The sequence below is a fragment of the Xyrauchen texanus genome, chromosome 8, assembly GCF_025860055.1.
Source record: "Xyrauchen texanus isolate HMW12.3.18 chromosome 8, RBS_HiC_50CHRs, whole genome shotgun sequence".
NCBI lineage: Eukaryota > Metazoa > Chordata > Actinopteri > Cypriniformes > Catostomidae > Xyrauchen > Xyrauchen texanus.
In genome coordinates, this window is record NC_068283.1 from 20,894,228 (window position 1) to 20,921,921 (window position 27,694).

The 27,694-nt window shown below is 38.7% G+C and overlaps 2 protein-coding genes across 4 annotated transcripts in view; one reads left to right on the forward strand and one right to left on the reverse strand.

Moving 5' to 3' along the window:
- Nucleotides 1-19,417, reverse strand: part of LOC127647720 (mitogen-activated protein kinase kinase kinase 14-like) — a 35,918-nt gene extending 16,501 nt beyond the window's left edge. Inside the window, exon 1 of the mRNA XM_052132154.1 lies at nt 19,355-19,417. The gene's annotated coding sequence lies outside the window, so the exon portion shown is untranslated. The remainder of the gene's footprint in view (nt 1-19,354) is intronic.
- A 2,792-nt stretch (nt 19,418-22,209) lies between these two features.
- The window catches only part of gpatch8 (G patch domain containing 8), a 72,023-nt gene continuing 66,538 nt past the window's right edge, over nt 22,210-27,694 (forward strand). For 2 of the 3 annotated variants that reach the window (XM_052131521.1, XM_052131517.1), the window contains exon 1: nt 22,254-22,298. Coding sequence is in view for 1 of the 3 variants with exons in the window: in XM_052131516.1 (XP_051987476.1) it covers nt 22,254-22,298 (45 nt within the window). In the remaining 2 variants the exon portion in view is untranslated. Of the gene's footprint in view, nt 22,299-27,694 lie in introns of all 3 variants that reach the window. The other variant, XM_052131516.1, reaches the window with a different exon arrangement.

A 27,694-nucleotide genomic window follows, 5' to 3' on the forward strand; every position in this document is an offset into this window, starting at 1 on the left:
ACTTCAAATGACCCTAGTTAATCTGTCCCACTCTATCTCTCCATCTCTCTCTCTCCTGTTGTCCCTCTACAGCTGCATACCTCTAAACTAAGAGAAAACAGGCCTCCATCTAAAACTGGATCACGTCATACGTATAAATGCTGCCAACTGCTCATTGGCTGCAAGGAGCAGAATCGTCCATTTTGATTCCTAATAGAGGTAGTTACATCATCAAAATGACTCCTGAGAGGAATCAGAACTGTGGGAATAAAACTAATCTTATAACTGCTTTATAGACAATTAATACATGAGCAATGGAACAATATAGCAACATCCACAAAGTCATACACGAAGACAAACAACCTCTATTTTAATACTGCAAGGAGTGAATTAAAAAGACAGCCCAATAATAACCAAAGCCTAAAACAAGACAAATGACCAATAAAATGTTTACAATACATCACTATATCACACCATATTTTTTTTTTACATTCCCCATCATGCTTTGAACACCATTTCAACAGTTAATTCACAGTATAGTAAGCAGTTCAATGTTTCCATAAAAAAAGAAAAGAAAAGAAAAAAAAAAAAAGAAAAAAAAAGAAATCATCTTACCTGAATACTGACTGCAGGGAAATGGGGTGTATTCCTTTAAACTAATCTATTTACAGTTTTAGGGTTTTATTAATATGCTTTGAAATGTCTTGGTCCTTGTCATACAGTCTCCCTATCAGAGAGCCCCTCCCTACACGGTTAACCATCTTCGCAGACAGTCCCGCCACAGGAAGAATACAAATTGGGTAGTGCAAAGTATCCCATGCAAACATTTAATTAAAATATAATTCATGCAATTTTTCAAACCTTTAAACCACAGGAAACAAAAAACCCAGATTAAAACAGTTTAAAAATTGTTCAATTCCACTGTAATACCGAGGACTTGGCAACCCTGCTGTACAGTTCCTCAAATTTTAAACTGAGACCTGTTTCACACGAGCAAAAAATAAAATCATGAGACAAGAGTGCCTGTGCTGTCTTTTTAATTAAAAATTTCAGCCATGCTTCCAATAGTCGCTTGCTTTCATCTTAACAATGATGCCAAAAGTAACATATTTAATCTAGCAAACATACAAAAGTTACTAACATTTACTGAGTAGATTTACTGACTGAGAGAAAGAGAGATAACATACCAGTTAAGTGTTTATGCAGGCTTCTGTTTTTCAAATGCATAAAGCGAGAGAATCCATATGCTCCTCTGAACTTCGCACCTAATACTCATTTACTAACACAACAGTACGTTCAGTCACTCCTCTCCCTCTCCTTTAGTCAGTGTGTACCGCTCACAATTGATCCCGTTGGCTCTCTGCCATGTCGAGTGCGGCTGCGCTCTGATTGGTCAGGGCTGATTTACGAGAAATCCATCTCCACTTCCCCTCCCTGCTCTCCCCTCCTCCTCCTCACTGAGGCAGCAGAGAGGTCTCTAAACAACTTCACCTTTCTTTTACAGAAATGTCTTTTTAACCATGGCTGTAACCATGTCTTGAACATTTGGGGGGACACTGACGTATACACCGAGTGTCAAGGCTCTGGGGCTGTCGCAGAAACCATGTCAGATATGCACTTTAAAATATTAAGGCCTTGTTATTCTTATTAAGTTATATAGGAATACAATATCAATACAAAAAATCATTCTATTTGTCATTTTTTATATATACTGTATGTAAAGGATAAACACATTTTTAAAATGTGTCTGTATGCTATATTTTCTTATGTTATTTTAACCCTCTGAGGTCGACGGACTGCTGGATATTTTCGTCATTACAGCAGAAACAACTTTAAATAATCCATCATATTTGGGTATACAGATAAGTGTAAGACATCATTAGAGACTATAAAGGGTATACTTTTATTTGTGTACACTCACAATAACAACAAAATCTTGTGCTTTTGTAAAATAAAGAAAATAAAAAGGGTGAGCTTTCAGCAGTGTCTGTGTTCACGAGCATATTTCAGAAACACGTCACAAAAATGAACTTAAACTCCATGAACACTTTTCACACAAACATGAAACATATGTCAAAAGAAAGCTTAAAATTTCTACTTTTAAATAAAACTAAAACAATTCAAACAAATTTTCTCCTGCAATGTAATCTGTATGAAACGATGCGATGTACATTTTTTACTGGTTCATCTAATTATCTCTAATGTGATCACACCCACCAGCAGAGCGTGCCATTCATACGCTAATGTGCTGAAGCGATCAAGGCAAATGGTAAAGACCCCGACTGTGAGGTTTGATGTAAACACAATTCATTCACTTTACTGCGTGTTTGTAATGATACACAGGGAGGAAGCTCCTGCATAGTAAGGAAGAGTTAACATTTTCCTCAAAAGAAGAGCGGGCAGCTCTGATGAACATTTGTATTTTGAAGAGAGACTTAATCCAGCAGAGGATACAATTTCAGACGAGTAAGTCATTTAGTTTTCATTAGTTGACATGTTATTTTATATAAACATGTACATATTTTACTAGTGGGACTGTTTCCAGACTTGCCAGCCAGGATTCAGAGTATTGCAATATGTCCTAATTAGGGATGTCCCGATCCAATACCTAGATCGGTATCGGCTTCGATATTGACGTTTTTAGACGGATCGGGTATCGGTCTGACGAGCCCGACCCAAATCCGATACTCTGTGTTAGTCATGTTCGTTACTGTCAAGCTTAAAAAATGACATAAAAGAACTGTTAAAACACCATTGAAGCGGTTCATATGACTCGTGCATTTTATTCAAAGCCACTTGAAGACACGCGATAGCTCTGTGAATTGCAATATGCTGTGTTTAATAAGTAAACATATAAATGCACGCGCAGCTTCAGCCCGTTAGTGAATGGTGCTTCGGTTTACACACACACACACACACACGTTGTGTTTCCATGTTTTATGGGGACTTTCCATAGACATAATGGTTTTTATACTGTACAAACTTTATATTCTATCCCCTAAACCTAACCCTACCCCTAAACCTAACCCTCACAGAAAACATTCTGCATTTTTACATTTTCAAAAAACATAATTTAGTATGATTTATAAGCTGTTTTCCTCATGGGGACCGACAAAATGTCCCCACAAGGTCAAAAATTTCAGGTTTTACTATCCTTATGGGGACATTTGGTCCCCACAAAGTGATAAATACACGCTCACACACACACACACACGGCTATTTATAGCCTTCACACGTGCACAATATTTGAGCGCTACAAACGAACATCTCAGATGTAGATGCTCAGCAGTTCGGTTCACTTATAATATGGACTTAGAACGGCACTGGAGGTGCATTTAACCAGAATATAAATAAGAAGCGAATTAAACTGTGAATAAAAAGGGTGAGGGTTTAAAAGTTAAAGCTGTCATGGAGAGACTCACAGCAGAGATATGAACTCTGCAGGGTTTATTGAGAAGAGGATTGAAACAGTGATGTAAACATTGTGAGTAAATCCAGTTAAGCAGAGTGGCAAACAGCAGGTAAGTAATATCCAGACAGTGTATAGACACGATGAAAGAGATAACTTACAACAATTGTATGATACTTGCAGGCAATAATGAAGACACATGTTTGACATAGTATTTCTGAGACTCCAGAACTTTCTACTATCGATGAGAACAGGCACAGAGTGTGAAAGTGAGAAAGAGAGAGAGAGAGAAAGCGGGGTATTTATGCAGTCATTGATTAGCCACTAATGATATGCAGGTGCGTGTAATCAGAACTCAGGGAGTGCCAGTATCCAGTATGCTAGTTAATAATAAAGTGTTTCTTAATAAGCTACACATTTATATTGAAATAATGTGTAGAGGTTTGTGTTTCTTTACATATTAAAGAGTACACCCAATTATTTCCACACAATAATGTAAAGATATTATAAACTGATTATGCAATAAAACACTGGTATCGGATCGGGATCGGTATCGGCCAATACTGAGATTTCCGTTATCGGATCGGAAGTGGAAAAAGTGGTATCGGGACATCCCTGGTCCTAATAAGCAAGTTTGTTACATTTAAATGCTGTTTCAGCTAAACCAGGCATTTAAATTGTATGCTGTATGATATATATATGATATAAAATTATATGAATGTTTAGAATATATTTTATTAGTGTTTATGCTGCCTCATTATCATCAATACTTGTGCTTGCAAATATGTGTTCAGGTTAAATGAGTAAAATGCCCATATTTAGAAAATCAGCATATTATAATGATTTCTGAAGGATCATGTGACACTGAAGACTGCAGTAATGATGCCAAAAATTCAGCTTTGATCACAATTGCATTTTACAATATATTCAAATAGAAACTGTTCTTTTAAATTGTAAAAGGTTCACACAATGTTGTTTCTGTATTTTGGATCAAATAAATCCAGTCTTGGTGAGCAGAAGATACTTCTTTTAATGGTAGTGTAGATCTAAAATTAAGTAAAGCCTTTAAGTAAAAAAAAATGTATAGTCAGACTTCTTTTAACTTAAAACTTGATTTTGACCATTAAGTCTCCTCACATTAATTCTCTTTCTGTCACATTCCTCATTGATAGGCCCATGGGAGCATCTTTCGTCTCAACAGGTGTGAATTACAAGCAATATTCATGAGAGTTCATGCCTCCTCCCATATGAGCTTTCAACAATAAAAGTGTCTTACAAAAGTTCAATTACTATATTGTTTTGTATGAATGAGTGATCAGGATGGTTTTCACATCATTTTGTAGCAAAAACTCTAGGCTACATGATCCAGTTCTCAAAAGGCTTGTGGACAAATGTTTAGTATGTGTTATATGGCCTTATTTCAGTGACTTAAAATATTTGTTTTTCAAAAAACACGCATAAATATTATTTTCTCAAAAATACAAAGTGTACATACATGTTGCTCACATATTATTGTAGCCCAGTTTGTGCTGAATACAGTGTTATCAGACATTGGACATTAATATGTTTTTAAGCAACTGAAAAAAGCACAAGTGTCAAGGTATTTCAAAACTTCTCCAGTGCCCAAAACACCCTCAGACCCCAGAGGGTTAATTAAAAAAATATATATTTTTAATACATTCAGCATGAAATAACACGAGCAGTAAACTCCCAGCTGGTACGTCTTTGGTGGATTGTGGGCAATTAACCATTGTCAAGTCTACATCAAATGCACACTTGAAATTAGAGTAAGAGTGGGTAAGAATGAATGAATAAAATAGGGCACTCAATCAGGGAAGTGGCTCAATCAGAACCCAGACACTCCTACAAAATGGCGGACACTCAAAAATGCACTATATAGTGGATGGGGCGGTTTCAGACACAGCGAATGTTCCACGACCGGAGTTGGTACCCTACACACTAGGCTGCGTACTCTGCATTTAGAGAGTGGCGGTACTGCTGTACAGAACTAACTACCCAAATTCTTTCAACACTGAAAACTGTAACTACACTGAAATAAGAATCCACACAGTACTTTAAAAGCTATGAAATAACAAAAGTAGGCATTAATAAAGCATGATCTTGCTTTGGTTTATATTTCAGCATTATATATACAATGACTTTGTAGGACATTTTAACGGTAATAACTAGAAGTGTTTCCAAACCTCTCTTCTTATTGACAAATTCATCCAGATCTGACAAGAGCCCTTAAAGGGATAGTTCACCCAAACATTTTAATTCTCATTATTTACTCACTCTCATGCCAGCCCAGATGTGTATGACTTTCTTTCATCTGCTGAACTCAAAATAAGATTTTTAGAAGAATTTCTCAGCTCTGTAAGTCCATACAATGCAAATGATTGGGTGGCAAAATTTTTAAGCTAAACTAAATCACATTAGACAGCATAAAAGTGAACCATAAGACTCCAGTGGTTAAATCAGTATCTTCAGAAGTGATATGACAGGTGTGGATTACCTTCACATTCTTCTTCTTGTGTTTTTATTGATTCACATTCTTCTCCACATATCTCCCCCTGCTGGGCAGGGAGAAGGATGTTTAGCTAAAAATGACAAGTATTGATTGGTTTCTCACCCACACCTATCATATAACTTCTAAAGACATGGATTCAACTACTGGAGTCTTATGGATTACTTTTATGCTGCCTTTTTTTGCTTTTTGGAGCATCAAAATTTTGGCCTAAAGAGCTCAAATATTAATTTGTATTCTGCAGAAGAAAGTAAGTCAGACATATCTGGGATGGCTTGAGGGTGAGTAATTCATGAGAGAATTTTCATTTTTGGGTGATCTATCCCTTTAAAGTGATAGCTCAGCCATAATTTAATATTCTGTCATTTCCCTACCCTCATGTTGCTCCAAACCCATGTGACCCTTTGTATTATGTGGAACAAAATATGTTAGACAGTGATGTTAGGGACTGACAGATTCGGTCACCATTCACTTTCAAAATATGGAGAAAAAACATTCACTGAAGTGTGACTATTAGATATTCGGTCTAATATCTCCTTATTGTGTTGCATGGAAGAAAGAAAGTCATATAGGTTTGGAATAACAAGATAGTGAATAATGACAATTTCCATTAATAATAATTCTGTAGTACATGTTAAATGTGTATTATGCAATGGAATATAGGGGAGTTAACGTCCATTAGGTCATTTGTGAAATTAATGAGTTACTCACTACTGGAGTACTCTTTTAACAGGATACTTTCTTACTCAAGTAATTATTTACAGTATGGTCACTCTGACAGAGCTCTAGCATTTCTCTGTGGAGAGAGGAGAACCTTCCAGAACAACAACCATCTCTGCAGCACTCTACCAATCAGACCTGTATGGTAAAGTGGCCAAACGGAAGCCACTCCTCAGTAAAAGGCACATGACAGCCTGCCTGGAGTTTGCCAAAAGGCACCTGAAGGTCTCTCAGACCATGAGAAACAAAATTCTCTGGTCTGATGAAACAAACATTGAACTCTTTGGCCTAAATGACAAGCGTCATGTCTGGAGGAAACCAGGCACCGCTCATCACCTGGCCAATACCATCCCTACAGTGAAGCATGGTAGTGGCAGCATCATGCTGTGGGGATGTTTTTCAGCAGCAGGAACTGGGAGACTAGTCAGGATCGAGGTAATGATGAATGCAGCAATATACCGAGACATCCTTGATGAAAACCTGCTCCAGAGCGCTCTGGACCTCAGACTGGGACGAAGCTTCCAACAGGATAATGGGACAACTCTGTGAATGTCCTTGAGTGGCCCAGCCAGAGCCCAGACTTGAACCCGATTGAACATCTCTGGAGAGATCTGAAAATGGCTGTGCACCGACGCTCCCAATCCAACCTGATGGAGCTTGAGAGGTACTGCAAAGAATGGGAGAAACTGCCCAAAAATAGGTGTGCCAAGCATGTAGCATCATACACAAAAAGATTTGAGGCTGTAATTGGTGCCAAAGGTGGTTCAACAAAGTATTGAGCAAAGGCTGTGAATACTTATGTACATGTGATTTTTTCAATTTTTTATTTTTTATACATTTTCAAAGATTTCAAACAAACTTCTTTCATGTTGTCATTATGGGGTATTGTTTGTAGAATTTTGAGGAAAATAATGAATTTAATCAAATTTGGAATAAGGCCGTAACATAACAAAATGTGGAAAAAGTGAAGCGCTGTGAATACTTTCTGGATGCACTGTATGTTAGTACTTTTACTTAAACTTGAGTAAATCTTTTTTAAAGTAATTTTAATTTTACTTGAATACAGCTTTGGTCTACTCTACACATCTATGCTGAATAAAGGCTTGAAATGTGATAAAAGGCCCAAAATTTTACAATATTTGGTTTCAAAAGATACATGTATTTTTAAAGTTCACACAGTACAAGAAAAACACTTTCTGCATTGCTAGCAATCTGCCTGTTTCAGTCATCTTTTCTTTCCTTTTTGTGCTGTCTCAAAGAAAAGACTAATATCCCATTAGGATCCAAGATGGCGGCACGGTAGCAAGCAGCGGTCACTTCTGATCCAAAATGGTGCTATTTTTGTTACTTAGCCCGACTTTTACGACATGGACATCGGAGCAACCGGTGTTCGTGTTTACCATCACCAGACACTGCTCAAATATAAGACTCATGCAACAACCAAGCTGCATGATGATCTGCAGGAGAAGGAACAAGACCTCAGCTTGCTGCAGAGACCAGGCCTCCAGTCCTCGATGTCGCCTGATGCCGGTGGCCGGGGGAGAGGAAGCGCAGCAAAAGGGAGAGGGTCCATGCTAGGCTAAAAACAACCCCTAGCCGGCTGGAACTCCTGTCTATCCTGCTCTCAAATGTTTGCACCCTGGACAATAAAGTGGACTAAATCCGACTCCAGCAGACTACGCAGCGTGAGCTTAGAGACTGCTGCGTCTTTTTTCACGGAGACGTGGCTCAGCGACAGAGTTCCGGACACCGCCATTCAGCTAGATGGGCTCACCTCGTTTCGTGCAGACAGAAATGCAGCTCTGTGCGGTAAGACTCACGGTATGGTGCAAGAACTATGCTAGTCTCAAGCTACTGCTCATTGCTGGAGGAGCTTGTGACTGTTAGATGCAGACCTTTTTATTTACAACAGGAATTCACCACTGTCATTATAACCAGAGTTTACCGGCGCAGAACGACGTGGTGGCGAGGAAGACCACCACTCCTCCCAACTTACCACGGCTGATGTGAGGAAAACTCTACGTAAAACCCACGCAATGGGTTCATTCCCACGGAAGGCTGCTTGACCAGACAACATTCCTGGCAGAGTGCTCAGAGGATGTGCAGACCAGCTGGCAGATGTTCTTATCGACATCTTCAACATCTCTCTGAGCAACGCTGTCTTTTCAACGTGCGTCAAGGCCAACACCATCGTCCCCATGCCAAAGAAGTCTTCAGTGTCCTGCCTCAACGACTACCGTCCCATCGCACTCACACCAATCATCATGAAGTGCTTCGAGAGGCTCGTCATGAGGCACATTAAGACCCAGCTGCCCCCCTCACTAGACCCACTGCAGTTTGCGTATCATCCCAATTATTCAACAGACGACGCCATTGCCACCACCCTCCATCTGGCCCTCACCTACCTAGATAAAAAGGACCCATACGTTCAAATGCTGTTCATAGACTTCAGCTCAGCATTCAACACAATCATTCCTCAGTAGGGTTGGGCGATGTCCCCTAAATTGGCAGTTGACGATGTTGACAGTAAAACATCGCGATGGACGATGATATCATCGGTGGGGTGGGGCGGATTATATAATTTCATATAATTTTCAAAAATTATATGAAAAATTATAATTTCGTTATTTTACTAACCCAACTAATGACTCGTCGGCGCTTTATCAGTAGGTTGCACGACACGTGAAGCATTTTTTTTTTTAGCTTTCACTAAAGAAGAGTTGTGCACTTTTTATTTTAATATATCTCTTTATATAAATACTATTTTCCACTTAAAAACTATAATTTCGTTATTTTACTCACTGATGAGCAAAAGGTTGAGGCAGAAATGACCATGTACCTGCAGGAAATGGCCATTGATGGGGAAGAGGACCCGCTGACTTGGTGGAAAACAAACGACAAAGGGTTTCCGTTCATGGCAAGATTAGCACGGAAATATCTGTGCATATGTGCTACCAGTACTCCATCAGAGCGGGTCTTCAGCACAGCGGGTAGTGTAGTTACTCCAATCCGCAGCTTATTAAAACCAGATAAAGTGAATATGTTGGTATTTCTGGCCAGAAACATAAAAATATAAACATGGTCTATGGTGAAAGATATTAGACTTCTTTACGCATTTTTCGGCATCCGTTGCAGAGCTATTCGATTTTGCATATTATATTTTAAACGTTCATATGACCACTTTACAATATTTCAATAACATTATTTATTTTGTAGCCTGTGCTGAAGTTAATTGTGCTGCTAATTATAAGTGAAATTTTAATGCAGAGTTTCGGTCTGAGTGTTGTTCCCGTTTTCTTGTTTTATTTGTTGTTCTTCTATGTTTTAATAAATGTGTGTTATTCATATTCACCTTCTTTCTTTCATTTGATTTGACATTATGGATTTATGGCCAAGGAAATTTTTCCATAAAAGTATTAACCAGACAAAAGTTATTTGACGTTCGCCGGTCTGGGTTTATGTTAAACTGCCGTTTCAGTGTATACAAGAGCTATGTGACAATGAGCAAGATTTTCTGAGACACTACAACTATTAATAATTAATTAATAAAGGCTATTTTCTTGTAGCCTACAACATAAATATTTTAATCTAAATGTACAGTGTAAGACATGTAAAAAAAAGACAAGAAGCTAACAATGTCAAGATCAATATTTGTGTAGCCTGCCTGACACGGTATTTTCACAGACTAACACGTCACGTCTCTGGCATATACTACAGTATTTAAAATAGCATATATGCATTAGTTACAGTATATTCTCAATTTAATTTACAGAGCAATCCCTGCAAAGTTTTTAGGTTAACTATAGAAGAGACTAGGATTAGTGAGTCACACTAGCAAGACTCGCAAAAGGGGGCGTGGCATCACGATGGTGGCTCTACATCGTGATGTTGGTCAGCCATCACGATGGACGATGATATCGTCCATCGGCACAACCCTATTCCTCAGCACCTGATTGGAAAGCTGAACCTACTGGGCCTGGACACCTACCTCTGCAACTGGATCCTGGGCTTCCTGACTGGGAGACCTCAGTCAGTCCGGATCGGGAACAGCATCTCCACCACCACACTGAGCACTGGGGCCCCCCAGGGCTGTGTGCTCAGACCACTGCTGTTCACTCTGCTGACTCATGACTGTGCAGCAATGCAGAGCTCGAACCACATAATCAAGTTTGCCGATGACACGACATTGGTGGGTCTCATCGGCAAGAACGACGAGTCATCATACAGAGAGGAGGTGCAGCGGCTAACAGCCCGGTCTCACCACTCTACAATGATATTAAAGCTGGTTTAACAAACGCCTGCAGAAACAGGTGTATGAAACATTATAATCTCTTTTGATTAATCATACACCTGAAGCACAAATGCTAGCGCTGCAGCATTGTTTCTCAGTTGTGTTGCTAGAAGACATCTCTAATGAGAGTCAAACCCCTGCTAAGCTAACGGGAGCATTGCAGTTCTGAATATCAGGGAATGGAATGCATTTATGGTCGGAGATATCAAGTAGGAATATCCCTCATCCAACTTGAACGCAGCAATACTGTGAACCCTGAAGTACAAAATGTATTGCAAGCAACATCACAAATATTATTAGATATATTTTTCCAGGTATTCTAGACCTCCTTGGTAGATTCATATGAAAAATTATAATTTTTTTGAATGTCTGTTCGGGAGACATTAATTTCACAAAACAGTCATGCTGCAGTTCAAATTAGGCTTGCTTGAGAATTTATTGTAATTTCAAGTTCTAGCTTTCGTGCGTGGACGCGTTTTTAAAATGTCAATGGTTATTACTATTTAGCTGCGACATAATGTATGATACCCTAAGGCATAGGGTGTCTTATTCATTGTGAAACTGTGTTTTCTTAAAGGCATGAATCACACTGAAGGCTTAGACTTAAAACACACAGTCTGCCACTGGTTTTGAACAACATAAGGGTGAGTAAATGAGAATACATTTTCCATTTTTAGGTGAACTGTTCTTTTAACTGTTGGCAAATGTTTTGAGCTAAAACCTGACAAGACATACTCAAATTAAAATGGTCTCTTTTAAAAGTAGACCCTTAAGAGATGCTGTACAAAATTCAGAATTAAAGACAAATAAATTTAGAAAATATTATATTGAATAAATTATTACCTAATAATATTTTCATTAAAAATATGACACTGTCCTTGTCACAACCTAAAAGCACAATAGAAGCCACAAGTCACAGTTCTTAGCATGTTCTAGTTCTGATCAGGGTGATAAGGCTCTACTTTTTTTTTTTTTTTAATGTATATAATTTTCTTAGACAATGCCAAGATAATTTTTAAAAAGCTACTTCAAAAGGCCTACCAGTTTACCACATTCAGTAAATTCCTTTATAATATAAACACATTCACTCTTTGTCTTAAGCCTGATTCACAGAAAATTGCTCCATTAATGTTTTCACATTCACAGTTATGAATGACATACAAATCACGTACTGTACATGACATATTTTCAATTCAAAAAGGTGTCATTCTGGCCACCTTTTTAAAAATTATCCCCTTTTCGCCCAATTTGGAATGCCCAATTCCCACTACTTAGTAGGTCCTCGTAGTAGCATGGTTCCACCACTCAATCCGGGTATCTGTCCCCTTCAACGTATATTGTGGTTATGGCCCTGTTTTTAACAATGGACAATCTCCCTGATATCTTTCAGCTTGTTTTGGGCATTTATCATCTAAAAACTCTTTTTCCTCTTGTTTCTTTCTTGCAAGAGAGCAAGCACCACCCAAAACCAAGTGTTAAAAGTATTTTCTTGTAAACATCCCCAATTTTGATGTAGTATTGAAGATCTGAAATTGATGCATACATTCTAATAAAGAATCTTTTCTTCCTGCTGCTATCTTACAATTCAAATCACTGTCAAGCTTATTATCTGACTTTCTTAAAATGTGGATTTCCATTTCTGACCCAATCAATGTTGTAGTTAGAATACTTACATGCAGGTCATCTAATAATATATGTAGCTGTTGATCTTGGGGGTTGCAAATCAGAATCCAAACAAAAATTTAAAACTGTCAGTTCTAGCAAAAAATAAATGAAAATAATAGTAAATATATATTAGAAGCTTAATGACTTCTGTCTACATAGCATCTACACACTTCCCGGTTTATATCACATTTTTATAAAACTGGTTTGCCTGCTTCACTAAATGATAGTTAAATATATTTGTCATCAGAGAGGTATGTACTGTAAATACAATACTGTATAATTAGACAACCTTTTTCTATTACAGATCAGTGGATCTGACTGCAAGCTTGAAGGGAACAAAGCTGAATTGTTATGAGAAAAAGTCTTCAGAAGGCACAACACATATTGTGTGTTAAAAGAAAAACGGAAGAACACATCTAGCAAAGCCAATTTCACACTACAAACTTTTCTAGACATGATTGTCGCAGTCATAACGATAACTCCACAAGTTAAAACAAACATCAAATCTGCCACTTCTAATGAACAGTTAAGGGAAATTGTGTGGTTTGCCTAGCAACGACCAGGCAAAAAAAAACGTTATTGGGCGTTAACTTTTCTACACTATATACAGCATCAAACTCATGACCTGTAATTATAAACAGGTTAAATGTAAACATGCAGGTTCTCTGTTTTGTTTTTTATGTCAGCTTCAGTTTTTTTGCAGAAGTGAGAACACAGAGCCATAATGATGAAGAAGAAATCACCAAATGACAAAGTGGATTCAGCAAGCCATGTGGCATACAGAACTATGGATGTTTTAAGCAGCTCAAACAGGAACTGTGTGGTATTGGGGCCATGGCCAGGGCCGAGAAAAAAGAAAACACATCCTAAGAGAAACAATGACAGCTTTTACAACTGTTAAGTGTGTGACAAATCAGTTAACCAAATGGAATGTCCACTTCACAATGACTATATGTTTCTGTGTGTTTGGGCTGAACATGAACTGTAGTGTAGTTATTTTATTGCAAGGGCAATTAGAGAGCCTTTTTCACTGTATAGATAAAGGGAAGTGTCGATAAAACCGCAAGCCAGGAATAGTTAAATAGCAATGCTTTTGTGTTACTCTCTATGGAGGGGAGCAATGGCGACACTTCACATACTGCAGAGCAGAGGATGGCGGGCCGGGCTGGAACAACGCACGCCCGGTCCCCAAACAGCCTGATGGGGGCACGTGAGGGATAAATGCGGCCGGTGATGACAGTTCGAGAGAGAGAGTGAGAGAGAGAGAGAGAATTACAGGCAGCTGCTCTGTGGGTTTATATTTGTGTGTTTTTGGTTCAGTTTATTATTAAATTATTATTTATATTGCCAAGCTGGTTCTCGCCTCCTCCTTTCCGGATTTCAGCACCAGTGTAAAGGGGTATAAGGGAAAGGATGCGGCGAGAACTGGCTTGGCAATATAAATAATACTTTAATAATAAACGGAACCAAAAACACACAAACATAAATATGTTCACATGGTGCATTCACATACAACGCAAAGAATATTTTCACCTCGCATAGAGAGTTTGAACGCTGGATTATAAATGTGTTTAAACTCACGTTCACACAAGTAATGCGAACCTGTGAATATTCCCCCTTCTCTTCTGGAAAAGGACAAGAGGAGGGGCTTCTACGACTTGGTTCATAGTAAAGTACAACCAATAGCTGGAATCAAGTAGAGGCGCATATTTTCAGAATTTACCAGGTAGTCCAACTTCCTCGCTCACTTTCCTCCAAGCGATGTCTTTTTTCATCTGGTCTCTGTACATGCATGACGATGTGTCATACAATTCCAGGTGTCCACACACCGCTACAACAATTTTTTCATCAATTTTTCCAGATTTCTTCTGCTACTACGACAGTATGTCAGTGATATCCAAACAATCTCAATGCTGATAGGCTTTTGCGACAACGCGTCATGCAGATTTCTCGCTCGAGTTGAAAACTTTCAACTCACGCGAATGAAGCGATTTTGCGAGTTCGAGTCACGCCATTTGCTTCATTTGCGCCATCCAGCGAGAATTTGCATCTTTGTCATCGCGCCACGCAAACCGCTTGCATCACATTGTATGTGAACGCACCATTAGTCTCTGATAGATGCAAATGACAAGACAAACACATTGAATGCATTTCAACATTTATATAAAAATAAAATCTAAACATTTACCACCTGGTTGCCAAATATAAACATTTTAGCAGCATCGGCCGAAATTTGGTTGCAAATGCAAGTGATTTCCTCTCATTGTAGTGGAGGGTTGCGCATAGAGAAAAAGATTGATCTTCGGATTTTAGATTCAATATTGAGATCTTTCAAATGAAGATTGCAATGCATTGTGAAAATCTATATTTTTACCGACCACTAGTCAAAATGACGGGAAAGCGTTTGGAATTATCAGTCAATGTTGCAAAACAAAAAAATCTGTGAGGATTTTTCAATTAACGGTAACCCTGATTCATGTTGGTTAAAGGGAAATTTCAATATTTAAGTCCATTTGGACTATAAATCTCCATCTTAGACCAGCTCCAACCATTAGGTAGTGATATACATGAGAAATGTTAATTGCCAAAAAACAAAAGCAATTGAAAGTAAAAGTGGATATCTGTAGAAAAAAAAGGGACATAAATAAATGTACCCATTTCACACCCACAACAATGCTGTGAAATAGTATTTGCCCTCATCCTGATTTCATCTGTTTTTGTGTATATCTCCATGGAGGTGGGGGTGTGATCGAGCACTGATCTTTGGTGAGTGAGGTCCAGGAAAGTTGGACCTTGCTGGAACAGGAGGTTACTCCAGCAGCGACCCCGACCACGCCTGCTGTGCCCCAGATCACGCTGGTGAAAAATGGGACAACAGGACGACCCCGAAGCCTTTATAGAACTGTTCTAGCATGCCATGGAGGGGTCGGGATAGTCCAGAGCGCAGTCCGTCTGTTGCTGCTGGTGTCGGAGTCTACTGGAGCCATCCTGCAACGGGTTGGCCATAACCCCGAACAGCACAGTCAGCGCTTCCGGGAGCTGACATTCGGAGAGTCTGTCCACCCATTTGCCTTTGCTCAAAAGCTTAGTGACACCTGTCAGAGGTGGTTGCTGTTTGAGAAAAATGGTGCTGATGGAGTTGTCAACCTGGTGGTGCTGGAGCAGTTTATCGACCGTCTGCCAAAAGGAATGGTGGAGTGGGTCCAGTGCCACCATCTGGCATCACTGGAGGAGGCCTTCCAGCTGGCAGAGGACCACTTGGCATCGTATCTGAGAGATGGTGATTCCTTTTCTCGCTCTTCATCTTTCTCTCTCCTTCTCTCTCTTCACCTTCCCCATCCCATACTGTTCCTAACCCCGACGACAGGGGGTCATTTTCCCAAAGCCGGCTTGCCGGACCCGGGGGGTTTCTTTTGCTACAAACCCCTTTGTTTCTGCTCCCCCTCCGCATCAGGTTGGTAAATCCAGGGCCGCAGGTGTGGAGGTAAGATCTGAGCTGGTTACTGGCACTGTGGGGAACCGGGACACATTCAGGATCAATGCCCAGTGATGGATGTGGGGCCGGGTTCCCGACACATCACAAGCCGCCCCCGATCGAGCAGGGACGTACCGCATACCAGTGAGTATCCAAGGGGGTACATAGCAAGCCTTGGTGGATTCTGGTTGCAATCAGGTAAAGTTGGGTGGTTATTACGAATTGGCCAGCATTTCAGACATTATTAATGGAACGTGTGCAGATGGGTCCTGCAATACTGTAATTGTGTGGGATTTGTGCAGCGCTGGCTGGGGAGTAGTTGTCTGAGCCGTCGACGTCAGCTGCACTTCAGAGAAACCTGGAGGAAAGTGAGGGCTCTGCCCCTCCATCCTCCTGGAAAACCCAATGGATGCATCACTTTGTATTAGTCTTGGTGGATTATGCAACGTGATACCCTGAAGCAGTGCCCCTGTGAAATAATTCAGCACGCAGTGTTGTGGATGCACTCTTTAAAATGATCACCAAAGTTGGGATTCCAAAAGGGATCCCAACTGATCAAGGCACCTCGTTTATGTCACGTTTAACAGTTGCATTTGAATGCCATAACCTCAAGAAAGACCATGGAAGTCTCCTCATTACAGTGGTTAGTTAGGTAGCTAGCCTTTTTAAAAATAACATGTTTATTTGTTAAAAATAATAGACTGAACACATTCAATACCACTTTTTAAATACAAATTTATAAGCTGTAATGAAAAATTCTGTTATATTCTGATATATGTTGGTAAGGGTGTTGATGTATATAGATGTGAAAAAACTTGATGCTGGTGAAGAGCAGGTGTTTTCCCTTTCCCTTGTCAGTGCTGTTCATAATGTCAGTGCTGTAGCCTTTTGAAATGGTTCAATTGCTCCATAGCGCTTTAAAATAGAAAATTCTCATGAAGATGATTCCAAAGGGGTCGCATAAGTTTTGTAATCTGCGCACGATATTGAGAGAAGCCCTTTTTAATAAGACAGTGACATGTGATCCGCTCTGTGCTATCCTGTCACCGGAGCTCACATAATGAGGGAATCCTGGTTGATGCGCATCACGCGTGCTCCAGAAATACAGTAGGGCTTTGTTCACACTGCAGAAAAAAAATCAGATTTTTTGGGATGCAGTCACTCAAATCTGTTTAGGTTTTTGTAGTCTGAACAGGACCAAAACACCCTAAATCAGATTTTTACAAGTCTATCGCAAACCACATTCATAGGTGGTTTGGAATCAGATTAAAATTATTTTTTTCTTAGTGCGTCTCAGTTTGAACGGTCAGATCAGATTTCATGTTTTTTTTCCGACATTTGCTGTGTGCGATGGTTGTTATATGTCAGGGTTTGAGGCATAATTAATGCCTTCACAGGGCACTTCGTATGTAATACAATAATGATGGCCACGCAGTAGGACTGTTACAAACAACATTTTCAATAAAAATTACATTAAAAGTGAGTTCAGCTTGTTTTATTACACATTTCAGCCCTACAAAACAGTGGAAGGTAAACAGGGCATAGAAATGTGTGATTCTCGGTGGATTGCACAACACTCACGTGAAACCATTATTTAAGCACTCCGCGCTCATCCATGTTCCACATGAGAAGCATAGTTAGTGCTTATAAAATAGCAAAAGCAAGGATTTCTGCAGCTGAAAAATGTTCAATGAAGGAAAAACCATGTTCTCACAAAAGCAGAGGATTTAACAGTGGATTTAATACTTTAAAATGTACAACAAGAAAACAAACTGGCATAACAGCCATCTCTCTTCACTGAGAGTCTGTCCTCTAAAGACGCAACAGTCCAGCTGAAATATATCAATCAATTGCACAACTGACACTCAATTATATAGGAAGCATGCTTCAAAAGTTTACGCTTAATAATAATAGTTATATACCAAAAATTTTCAATGGACTTCTCTTTCAATCCCACCATCTCCCCGCGCCTTCCCTGCGGTGCCCTCGGCGTGCCTCACACTTTGGGAACCACTGCTCTAGACGATTTTGTTTTGTCGATCTGGACTTTTTTGCCACGTCATCACCATTCATATCTATATAACCAATGTGTTTAAGATTAAATTACTACAGCACAAAATTGTTTACAAGAGCACAAAGCTCTTCATATATCCATCCTTTTGCTCTCAAAGTGCACCAGATGGACCTCACTAGATGATCCAAGATCCACCCACCACAGTCTCACAAAATTATGTGGGAAATACCGCATACACATTTTGGGGTGAACTATTCCTTTAAATGACTGTTTGTTCCTAACCAGTAATAACAAGTCTGAGACACCATTGATGGAGTGTTTGGATGTTTGAGTATGCCAGCCCAACACTGTCATAAATGCAAGGAATGAGAGGTTGTATTACTCTGGTTTTATTAGCCACTAAATACTGTACTCTACATTCAAAACTAAGATGGATGAATGACCAAAGTGGCTGAAGAATGAATGAAAAGCAACAAGTTTTCCAATTTGGGAAAAACAGACTTTAGCACACACACTAGGCAGTGACTCATCTACGCCCCACAGATGGACAGGATGCTTCTGGCCTGAGTAAATCCTGAAATAAAAAAAGTCTAAGCTCAGTTGCTGAAGCCCTGCAAGATCTGTGACATGTTGATCAGCCCACTAAACACTCACCCCTGTCTGAATACCTGCCAGGGGCCCCTCTCCTACTATCCCACCATGACACACAAAACAAACACATGAAAAGCCTTTGCTTTGAGGTACTGTTCCCATAGTAATGCAGGAATGCCTACATAGATGAACATAACATACATTATAAGAGACTTTTGCACAGTGAATGGATTCTTGCACATGCATACAATCACGCGTGCACACTCACGACAACTGTTACAGCCGATTAACTAAATATATAATGTAACAGTGCAATATGCAAAAGCTAAAATGTGTTTGTCTTGTCATTTGCATCCATCAAACACTAAGAGTGTAGTGTACGCTAAGTGCGCCAAATATTATCTCTTTCGCAATCGAACGTGTTTAATCTCTTAGTTAGGCCTATCTAAAATGTTGATTAATGTTTAAAAAATGTGTTTACGTCTTTGAGGTTTTGCAAAAGGCAAAGCATTTTATAAGGATGGAGGAAGAAGCGTTTTAACTTCCTCTTTGAGCCTCCGCCATTTCGTACAAATCAGATCGAAAATGATCAGACACAAAACTCAATTAATTCAAGTGGTGTGTGTATTAAACACATCCATTCGTGTTAGTCACTATAATTCAGTAAAGTTGAGGCGACTTACCGTAACTGTTTAAATCGACAGCGGAGATCGGACTTCTGTCGGTTGTATGTAGGGCTTTTCTGATTGCCTGAGACAGGAAGACTAAGGCTGTGGCTTAACCCATAGTGAGCTGCCTACCTAGACAGCATTTTTGGGCATAACAGGCGCATTCATGAGGTTGTACACTACAGACAGGCAGTTCACTACATTTTGAGGAACGGTATATGACATCACAGCTGTAGAGTCATATCTAAAGTAGGCCAACAGTTATCAATGAAAGCAATGTTTAAGTTTAAGGTTTATTATAAGATTGCTTTGTTTGTTTCAAATCATTGTTTTGGATAATTGCCATCAAAAATAAACAGAAAAATGCAATAAAATAAATACATAAGAAAATATGTACAGTAAAGTATTTGTGGACACCCCATGGTAACCATAGTTTAGCCATTTTTTTTTTTAAATATTATTATTGTAGCCATGCCTACAGCATAACATTAATAATTTAATACTCTTTCTGTGTGAAAACAATGCAGTTGTCCAGTAGCTTAAAGGAATAGTTCGAACAAAAATGAAAATTATCAAATTATTTACTCACCCTCATGCCATCCCAGATGTTTATGACTTTTTTTCTTCATCTGAACACAAAGATTTTTAAAATCATTTTTCAGCTCTTTAGTTCCACACAATGCAAGGAAATGGTGGCCAGAACTTTGAAGCTCCAAAATGCACATAAAGGCAGCATAAAGGTAATCCATACGAATCCAGTGGTTGAATCCATGTCTTCTGAAGCGATATGATAAATATAAATATTTAAGTCCTTTTTTTTTTTTTACAGTAAATCTCCTCTTTCACTTCCACATTCTTCTTTTGTTTTTTTGGCAATTCGAATTATTCGTGCATATCACCACCTACTGGTCGGAGCTTGTAAAAGTTAGAGATTTGTTGTAAAAAAGGATATAAATATTCATCAGTTTTTTTTACCCACACCTATCGTATAGCTTCTGAAGAGATTAAACCACTGGAGCCTTACTCTTTTAAAACTAGAAAGGTTTGGGTGTTCAATAATGCTTCTGTAAGACAAATGTAATAACATATTAACGTTTGGTGTTTATAATGGGGAAAAAGGTCTTTTATGTGGCAATCCCTCCCATATCCTCTGTTTAAAAGTTTCGGCCAAAATACTGCCTTACACTTTCAAAATATTTGAACTGTGGAAAGTTTGTTATTGCTTATTTTCTAAGTAATTTTTAAACAGAAAAGTTTGGACTCCTGATAATTATTTTTCAATTTGTTTTGTCTTGTTACGTGTTCATTTATTTTTATGTTTTGATCTACAGCGCCATCTACTGGGGCATGACCATACCAGCTTTCTCACAGAAATGTCCTTCGGAAAAGAAATACCCCATGAGAGGGTGTGGAAAAACTTGGAAATACAAATCCTGAAGATGGCCAAAGTCAACTAGCCTGGGAATTCTGAGGAATGTTTTTAACTCGCATCTAACTCCAAATAATAGTTTCCTCTGACCATAGCCTTGAGCTTGAGCTAATGCTTTAACAAGAGTGAATAAAGATCAGAAAAGGAAATACAAAACTGATATGGTTTCTTGAAATAAGCTTCGTAGAATTTTTTTTCCGATTTTTTGTTTCTATGAGAGCTTTGTCTTTTTTTTTTTCTTTTTTTTTTTTTTCTTACAAATCTTTTCATGGATGAAAATAAAATCTCAAACAAACTTTACTTTCTTTTCAGTCATGGGAAGAATCACTTTAAATATGTGATTGCGGTTTGGCTGTGGTTTGAATGGCATTTCTTATAAGAAATGAAAGAGCAGATTTTACCAGAAGAGCAGATTTTGTTTTGAATATGTATTTGTATTGTCCTATTTGTGTCAGTTTGATGGACAAATGCAATTTTTCTTGCCAGAATCCCATTTTGAATGTTTTGTCGATTGATCTTCTTTGATGGTTGATTTCATTTGAAGTATTTTAGAATACACCTAACATTTTTTCACTTTTTCTTTTCTTCTAACTTTCCTTTCTTTCCTCTTTGTCACACTACGAGTTTTGGTACGCGGAAGTAAGTGTCTGTAGGGTAAACTTCGACAGCAGTGAATGGGAGATCAAAGCAAATATTATTTTCATTTACACATTTTCTCCAAGACCAAAAGAAAAAAATCCACCCGTCGTGGATTAAGACATGGGAGAAGATGATAAATATAGGCTACTGCCACTCTCTCAGCAGCTGTAATAGAAACCCCCTCACAGCTGTGGTAATTAGTCTTTTAAAACTAATTCCTGTGTAATATAACAATAAGCATGATGTTATAAACTTACACTCAATATTTAAAAAGTATCATACAAAATGTGCAAGACTTACGCTGCTAAATAAGGCGAAAATGCGTCACAGTGTGACATTTTTCATTATTAATAATAATAATAATAAAATACATAAAAAAATTATATGTACGTTAGTCTACTTATTGTCCAAAAAACAGTCAAACTAAGAAGTATAAAACGGAGTAAAATATAAATATATGAAATATATAAGTTTTATACAAAATATTACAAAGCAAATGGAACCCACATTTTAAGGGGGATGCGCAAAATTTGCAAAGCACAAAAAAACATGACACAAAAATGTCTTTTATTGACAACACGAAAGTCGTAGCACTGTAGGTAGTACCACATTCATACATACACAGAATAACAGACACCACTCCACTGCAAGGATGGTTCCCATCGCTTGATCCCAGACCCAAGGCGCTATATGCATGTATATCTTATATGATTGGGCAGGCAGCCCATCAATCAACATTAGCGCACTGCTATTGGTTCATTGTTCAGCCTCTTACTTCACTAGGCGTTTCAGTCAACAACAGAGGAACAAGTCGAAACGCAGGAGACGAGACGAGCTGGAGAGAAAATGGCCGACAGATTTACTAGGTTCAACGAAGAACGTGATTTCCAGGTAAAATGCACAGAAGTACCACGTATCCGAAACTAATTGGGCCAGTGTTCATTTTAGAGCATATTGCTTTTTACAGTTTAGCGTTTTATGTTTGGCACTCTGAGCTCGCGCTGCTCCTGTGACACTGGATCAGCAGAGTCGTCCCAGTTTAGCATTGACAAGCTCGAGATCAGTGAGGTGTCTGTGTCGCGTTTCAGATGAACTCATACATATTTAAGGATTCCCAACGAAATAGCAAATAGGAGTTGAAGTTTGAGAATCATGGTTATATGACCCCACGTGTTTAACAGCGGTATGCTGATAATTTGGGAAGAAGTTGGACGCTGGTAGGATGACCGCAGCTGGGTCCGGCCTGGCATATGAGCAAATATCTACGCACTAACGTACATTGACCGACTGATACACACGATTTGAATTTAAAATGTTCTATTTTCCGTGTGAAGCCTCAAAACCAAAGATTTAGTTTATGAACTTAAGCTTATTTTAGTCAAAATAGTGCAGTTTGACTTTGCTAGGACGTTAGCCATGATATCATCTGCTCGACGTTTGGCTACATGTGAATAATGCACGCATTGTTTGATTTGTTTGTCTCTTGTCCAGCACAAAACCATGTTTGTACTGTATTTTGCATACCTGATTTGCCAACTGTTATAAAGTCTTCTTTCCTGTCAACAACAGTTTGTGAATTGCACTCGTTATTGCTGGAATATATTTCTCTAAAGCAGGGGCCATTCAATTAACGTTCAAGAGGTTCATAAAGTTAATTTCCTTATATGTAAAAATAACTTTTGTAATCGATAATCGCCTTAAAAATATAGCGATATCCGATAACATAGTCAACCCCCCTCCCCTGCAAGGATCTGTGAATATTTTTGCTTTAAACATTTAATTCATTTATTGAAACACAAAACATAAGAGATTTCTAAATTCTGAACTAAACAAAAAAGCATTAAAATAATCAGTCTTATTTATATACCTCCACAAATCCAAACATTCACTGTCTCCAAGGCTCCATTTGAATCATGAGCATCAACGACACCAGGTGGAAAATCAGCTTACAGATAAAGAACTAAAAGCAATCAGATGTAAAGACCATACTAATAATAAATATGCCTAATATGTTACCTAGTGTTCCCAAAATAATGGTGACAATGTGTGTTATCAAATTTGTGTTTGAATTTTGTACAGTTAATGCTGCCTAAAGAAAAGAAACTACATTTTAGGTTCAAGGTGAACATGTCTTGTATTTCTTTATGATTTAATCACTTCTGTCTTTGTTTATTTAATACAAATGTACCTTTATATATTACTGAACCAGCAGAGTTGTGTTCACAATGTATGCCAACCCCATGGAAATAAAGCAAACTAAACACACAGCACCTCATGAGATGATCGGAGATAATTTGCAGCATTCTCATATGACATTCTTGTAAACAGTTTTCAGACTAATGAAAATGAGAAAATAGAGTGAGAACTCTTTATATGCTCTTGAGACAGTCTTGTGCTGCTCGCCGACATGCATGTGTTCTACATGGCAGGCTTGTGCTGCATGCCTCTGAACAAACAGCAAATCAGACACAAGCACTTTTTTTTTGTATGGTCTTAAAAATATAATGAAGTATGTTCAAGCGCGTGTCTTTGTGACTAACAGCATTTCTTGTCATGTGTCGTCTAACAGGTCGCCCGCAGGGCCGTATCAAGACAGTGTGGTGCCCCTGGGCACTATACCTCAAAAGGCCCCCCCCCCCCCAAAAAAAGTTCGATCACGCGCGCGCGCACACACAAACACACACACACTCCAGCATTGCAATCTTGATCAGACTGTTCATTATGCAAAATAGAGCGATATGTATCGCTATTTAGTTTTATTTATTTTTATACGCGTATTCTCCGTGTAAATTCGTGCACCGAGACGTGACGCCCGTACCGTTTCGGTTCAATACGAATAACTTATATGTACCGTCCCACCCCTAATATTTATCTTCATTAATGTCCTCTTCCTCACCCGAGTCTTCCTCTCTCCTGTCTCCCCCAAGGACAAGGAGAATATCCTCATTCGCCTGGCGGCCATTGCCGACGCCCTGACTAACATTAGCAGCTGCTGCATCTCCCCCGCTAGCAGCGCCAGCGGTGTCAGACTTAGTGCTGCTGGTGTCTGCAATTCCTGTGTTCTCCCAAAAAACTAGTGATTTAACAAAAAATTTGTCGATCCCTGGAACATTTTTTATTGTAGCTAAACGTCTAGCATCCTTCTCTTTCTTTAATCTTCTTTTTGCGAAACCACTCAATTGCCGTCTGTCCATTTTGGATTTTGATTCATTTTCTGTAGCCGTTAAAAAAATGACACATTTGCGCGTAATTTTTGTGGACCAACTCAAATGTGACAGATTGGGGAGGGGGGTCACGTAATCTTCCACCAGTGATAGTGGTCATGTAATCTTAATTTATTTATAATTTAATATTATAATTATTATTATTGTTAAATTAGTGTTCATAAACAAGTTATGTATGGTCTTTCAAGAATTTCAAGTTAATAATATAACAATTTACGAAAAATATTTTTAAAGCTTGTGTCATGTGGTGCCCCCTAGTGGTTGTGAATGGTTGGTGCCCCTGGGCACTGGCCCAAGTGCCCTTATGGATAATCCGGCTCTGGTCGCCCGCCTGTTGCGGGTAGATGAGCAAAATTACCAGCGCGTAAAATACATTTGTACGAGGAGTTTGTGAACTGGATTCAGCCTTGTCACATTTTGCGGGTGATTGGTGACACCCTGGGCTACTGTTTAATATATTTGGCAACTTCCCAGATCCAAGGTTTTGCCATTCCCTGATAATGTCGATAATCGTCTGTCATCGAGTGTCACAAATGGCAGCGGGATCATTGTAAGACATTGTCAATATCCAGTAACATCGTCCTACCGCCCAGCCCTATTTCCTTCCCAGCAAAGGTCAGGATAATAATAACTAAAACGGTGTCAGTAGTCAGTTTGGCTATGAAACTAATATATATATATATATATATATATATATATATATATACATATACACACACACACACACACTGGTGGCCAAAACTTTGGAATAATGTACAGATTTAGCTGTTTTGGAAGGAAATTGGTACGTTAATTCACCAAAGTGGCATTCAACTGATCACAAATTCTAGTCAGGACCTAATGTCCTAAACAGGTAAAAAAAAAACGCACCATCGCTATTTTTTAATCAAATCCAAACAGGCCCCATTTCCAGCAGCCATCACTCCAACACCTTATCCTTGAGTAATCATGCTAAATTGCTAATTTGGTACTAGAACTTCACTTGCCATTATATCAAACACTGCTGAAAGCCATTTAGTTCATTAAATGAAGCTTAACATTGTCTTTATGTTTGTTTTTGAGTTGCCACAGTATGCAATATGTCTTAAGGTCAATATTAGGTCAAAAATGGCAAAGAAACAGCTTTCTCTTGAAACTCAGTCAATCATTGTTTTGAGGAATGAAGGCTATACAATGCTTGAAATTGCCCAAAAACTGAAGATTTCATACAAAGGTTTCCACTACAGTCTTCAAAGTCAAAGGACAACTGGCTCTAACAAGGACAGAAGAGATGTGGAAGGCACAAATGTACAACTAAACGAGGATAAGTACATCAGAGTCTGTAGTTTGAGAAACAGACGCCTGACATGTCCTCAGCTGGCAGCTTCATTGAATTCTACCTGCTCAACACCAATTTCATGTACAACAGTAAAGAGAAGACTCAATGGTGCAGGCCTTATGGGAAGAATTGCAAAGAAAAAGACTCTTTTGAAACAGAAAATCAAAAAGAACCAACCTTTTGCCAGATGGGCTGGTTTGAGAATTTCTGTAACTGCTGATCTCCTGGAATTTTACACACAACAGTCTCTAGAATTTATTCTGGATGGTGCTAAAAACATCCAGCGAACAGCAGTTCTGTGGATCATAAAGATAGAATGTTTAGGTCACTGTGTCAAGTTAAATATAGTTTAATACTCGATCTTTAAACACATCTTGAGATCCCATAGTTCGGATTTGCACTCCATCGAGTGTTTTGAACACAAGAACGTAACGCATGTTTGTGTTGTACTGCCTACTGAAGTGTTTTCTTCATTGTATAAACTGCACGTTGCTCATACAGCTGAAATTTCACTTACTGCTCTCTGGAGTAAACAAGTGGTACTACAAGCTTGCATTTCTCAGGAATCTTCCTTATTGTCCAGAGGCATTGCGATTAATCGTGTTAATTTTTGGTAAAATTAATCACACTGAATTAATGCGTTAAATCGGCAGCCCTAAAAAAAAAAAAAAATATATATATATATATATATATATTATTTTTTACATTTTTTTAATATAGAAATTATTTTCATATTTCTTTACATACAGATATCCAAGTGTGGGGGCATAGAAGCCCTTGTTACTTAGAAATAATACTGTATGGGGGTTCAGGGGTATCTCCAGAGAGAAACTTTTGAAAATGTAAAAGTCTGAATGGACCATTTTTCTTTTTTCATAAACGTGAGAGACTTGGCTACAAACTAGTAATTGTTTTGTCTTTCATCCTTGTCAGAGATGACATCTGAATAATTTCACATTAGAACTGAAATCTATTTGTTTATTATTAAAGGCTTGGAACATGCCAATGAATTAAACTAAATTTAGAAAGAAAAACTTAAGGTCTAAAGGCGCTCTGGAAACACGCACATCAAGTTTACGCACTTGTGGGGAATGAAGCGTGTTTCAGTGCTAGAGAAAAATACTCAAGAAAACAGCACAGAAAGAGCAGATATGATGTAACCGGCGCTGTTGTCATCATGATGTCTTGCAGTCAAGATGGAATCAATTTGGGGCCCGGATCCGGAGCGTGGGGGCAATAGCAACTTCATACATGCTTGAGGCTGCGTTTCCAGTGACAAAGAAAAAATCCGCACAAAGCAACTCCCAACGCTAGGGAACCGCTTTCTCTGCACTGCATTCAATTTTACAATCCACCTCGTGAGCTTGACGCTCGGTGTCCAGAGGAAGGAATTGAAAGCGCTCGCTCGCATTCGCTCAGCACACGCCAGACAAGAAAGCATTTTTAGCAACATGCATGTCTAGATGTAGAACACGAAATTACTCAAAAGGTTATCGTTGATATCGTGGAGTCTTTTTATCGCAATAAATATTGATATAGTTTTATCGCCCAGCCCTAGTTAAAGCCTTATTCCATAATGGATTAAATTCATTATTTTCCTCAAGATTCTACAAACAATACACCATAATGACAACATGAAAGAAGTTTGTTTGAAATCTTTGCAAATTTATAAAAAAAATTAAAATCACTTGTGCAAAAGTGTTCACAGCCTTTGCTCAAGGCCCTTCTCCCCCCATCGCTCAGTT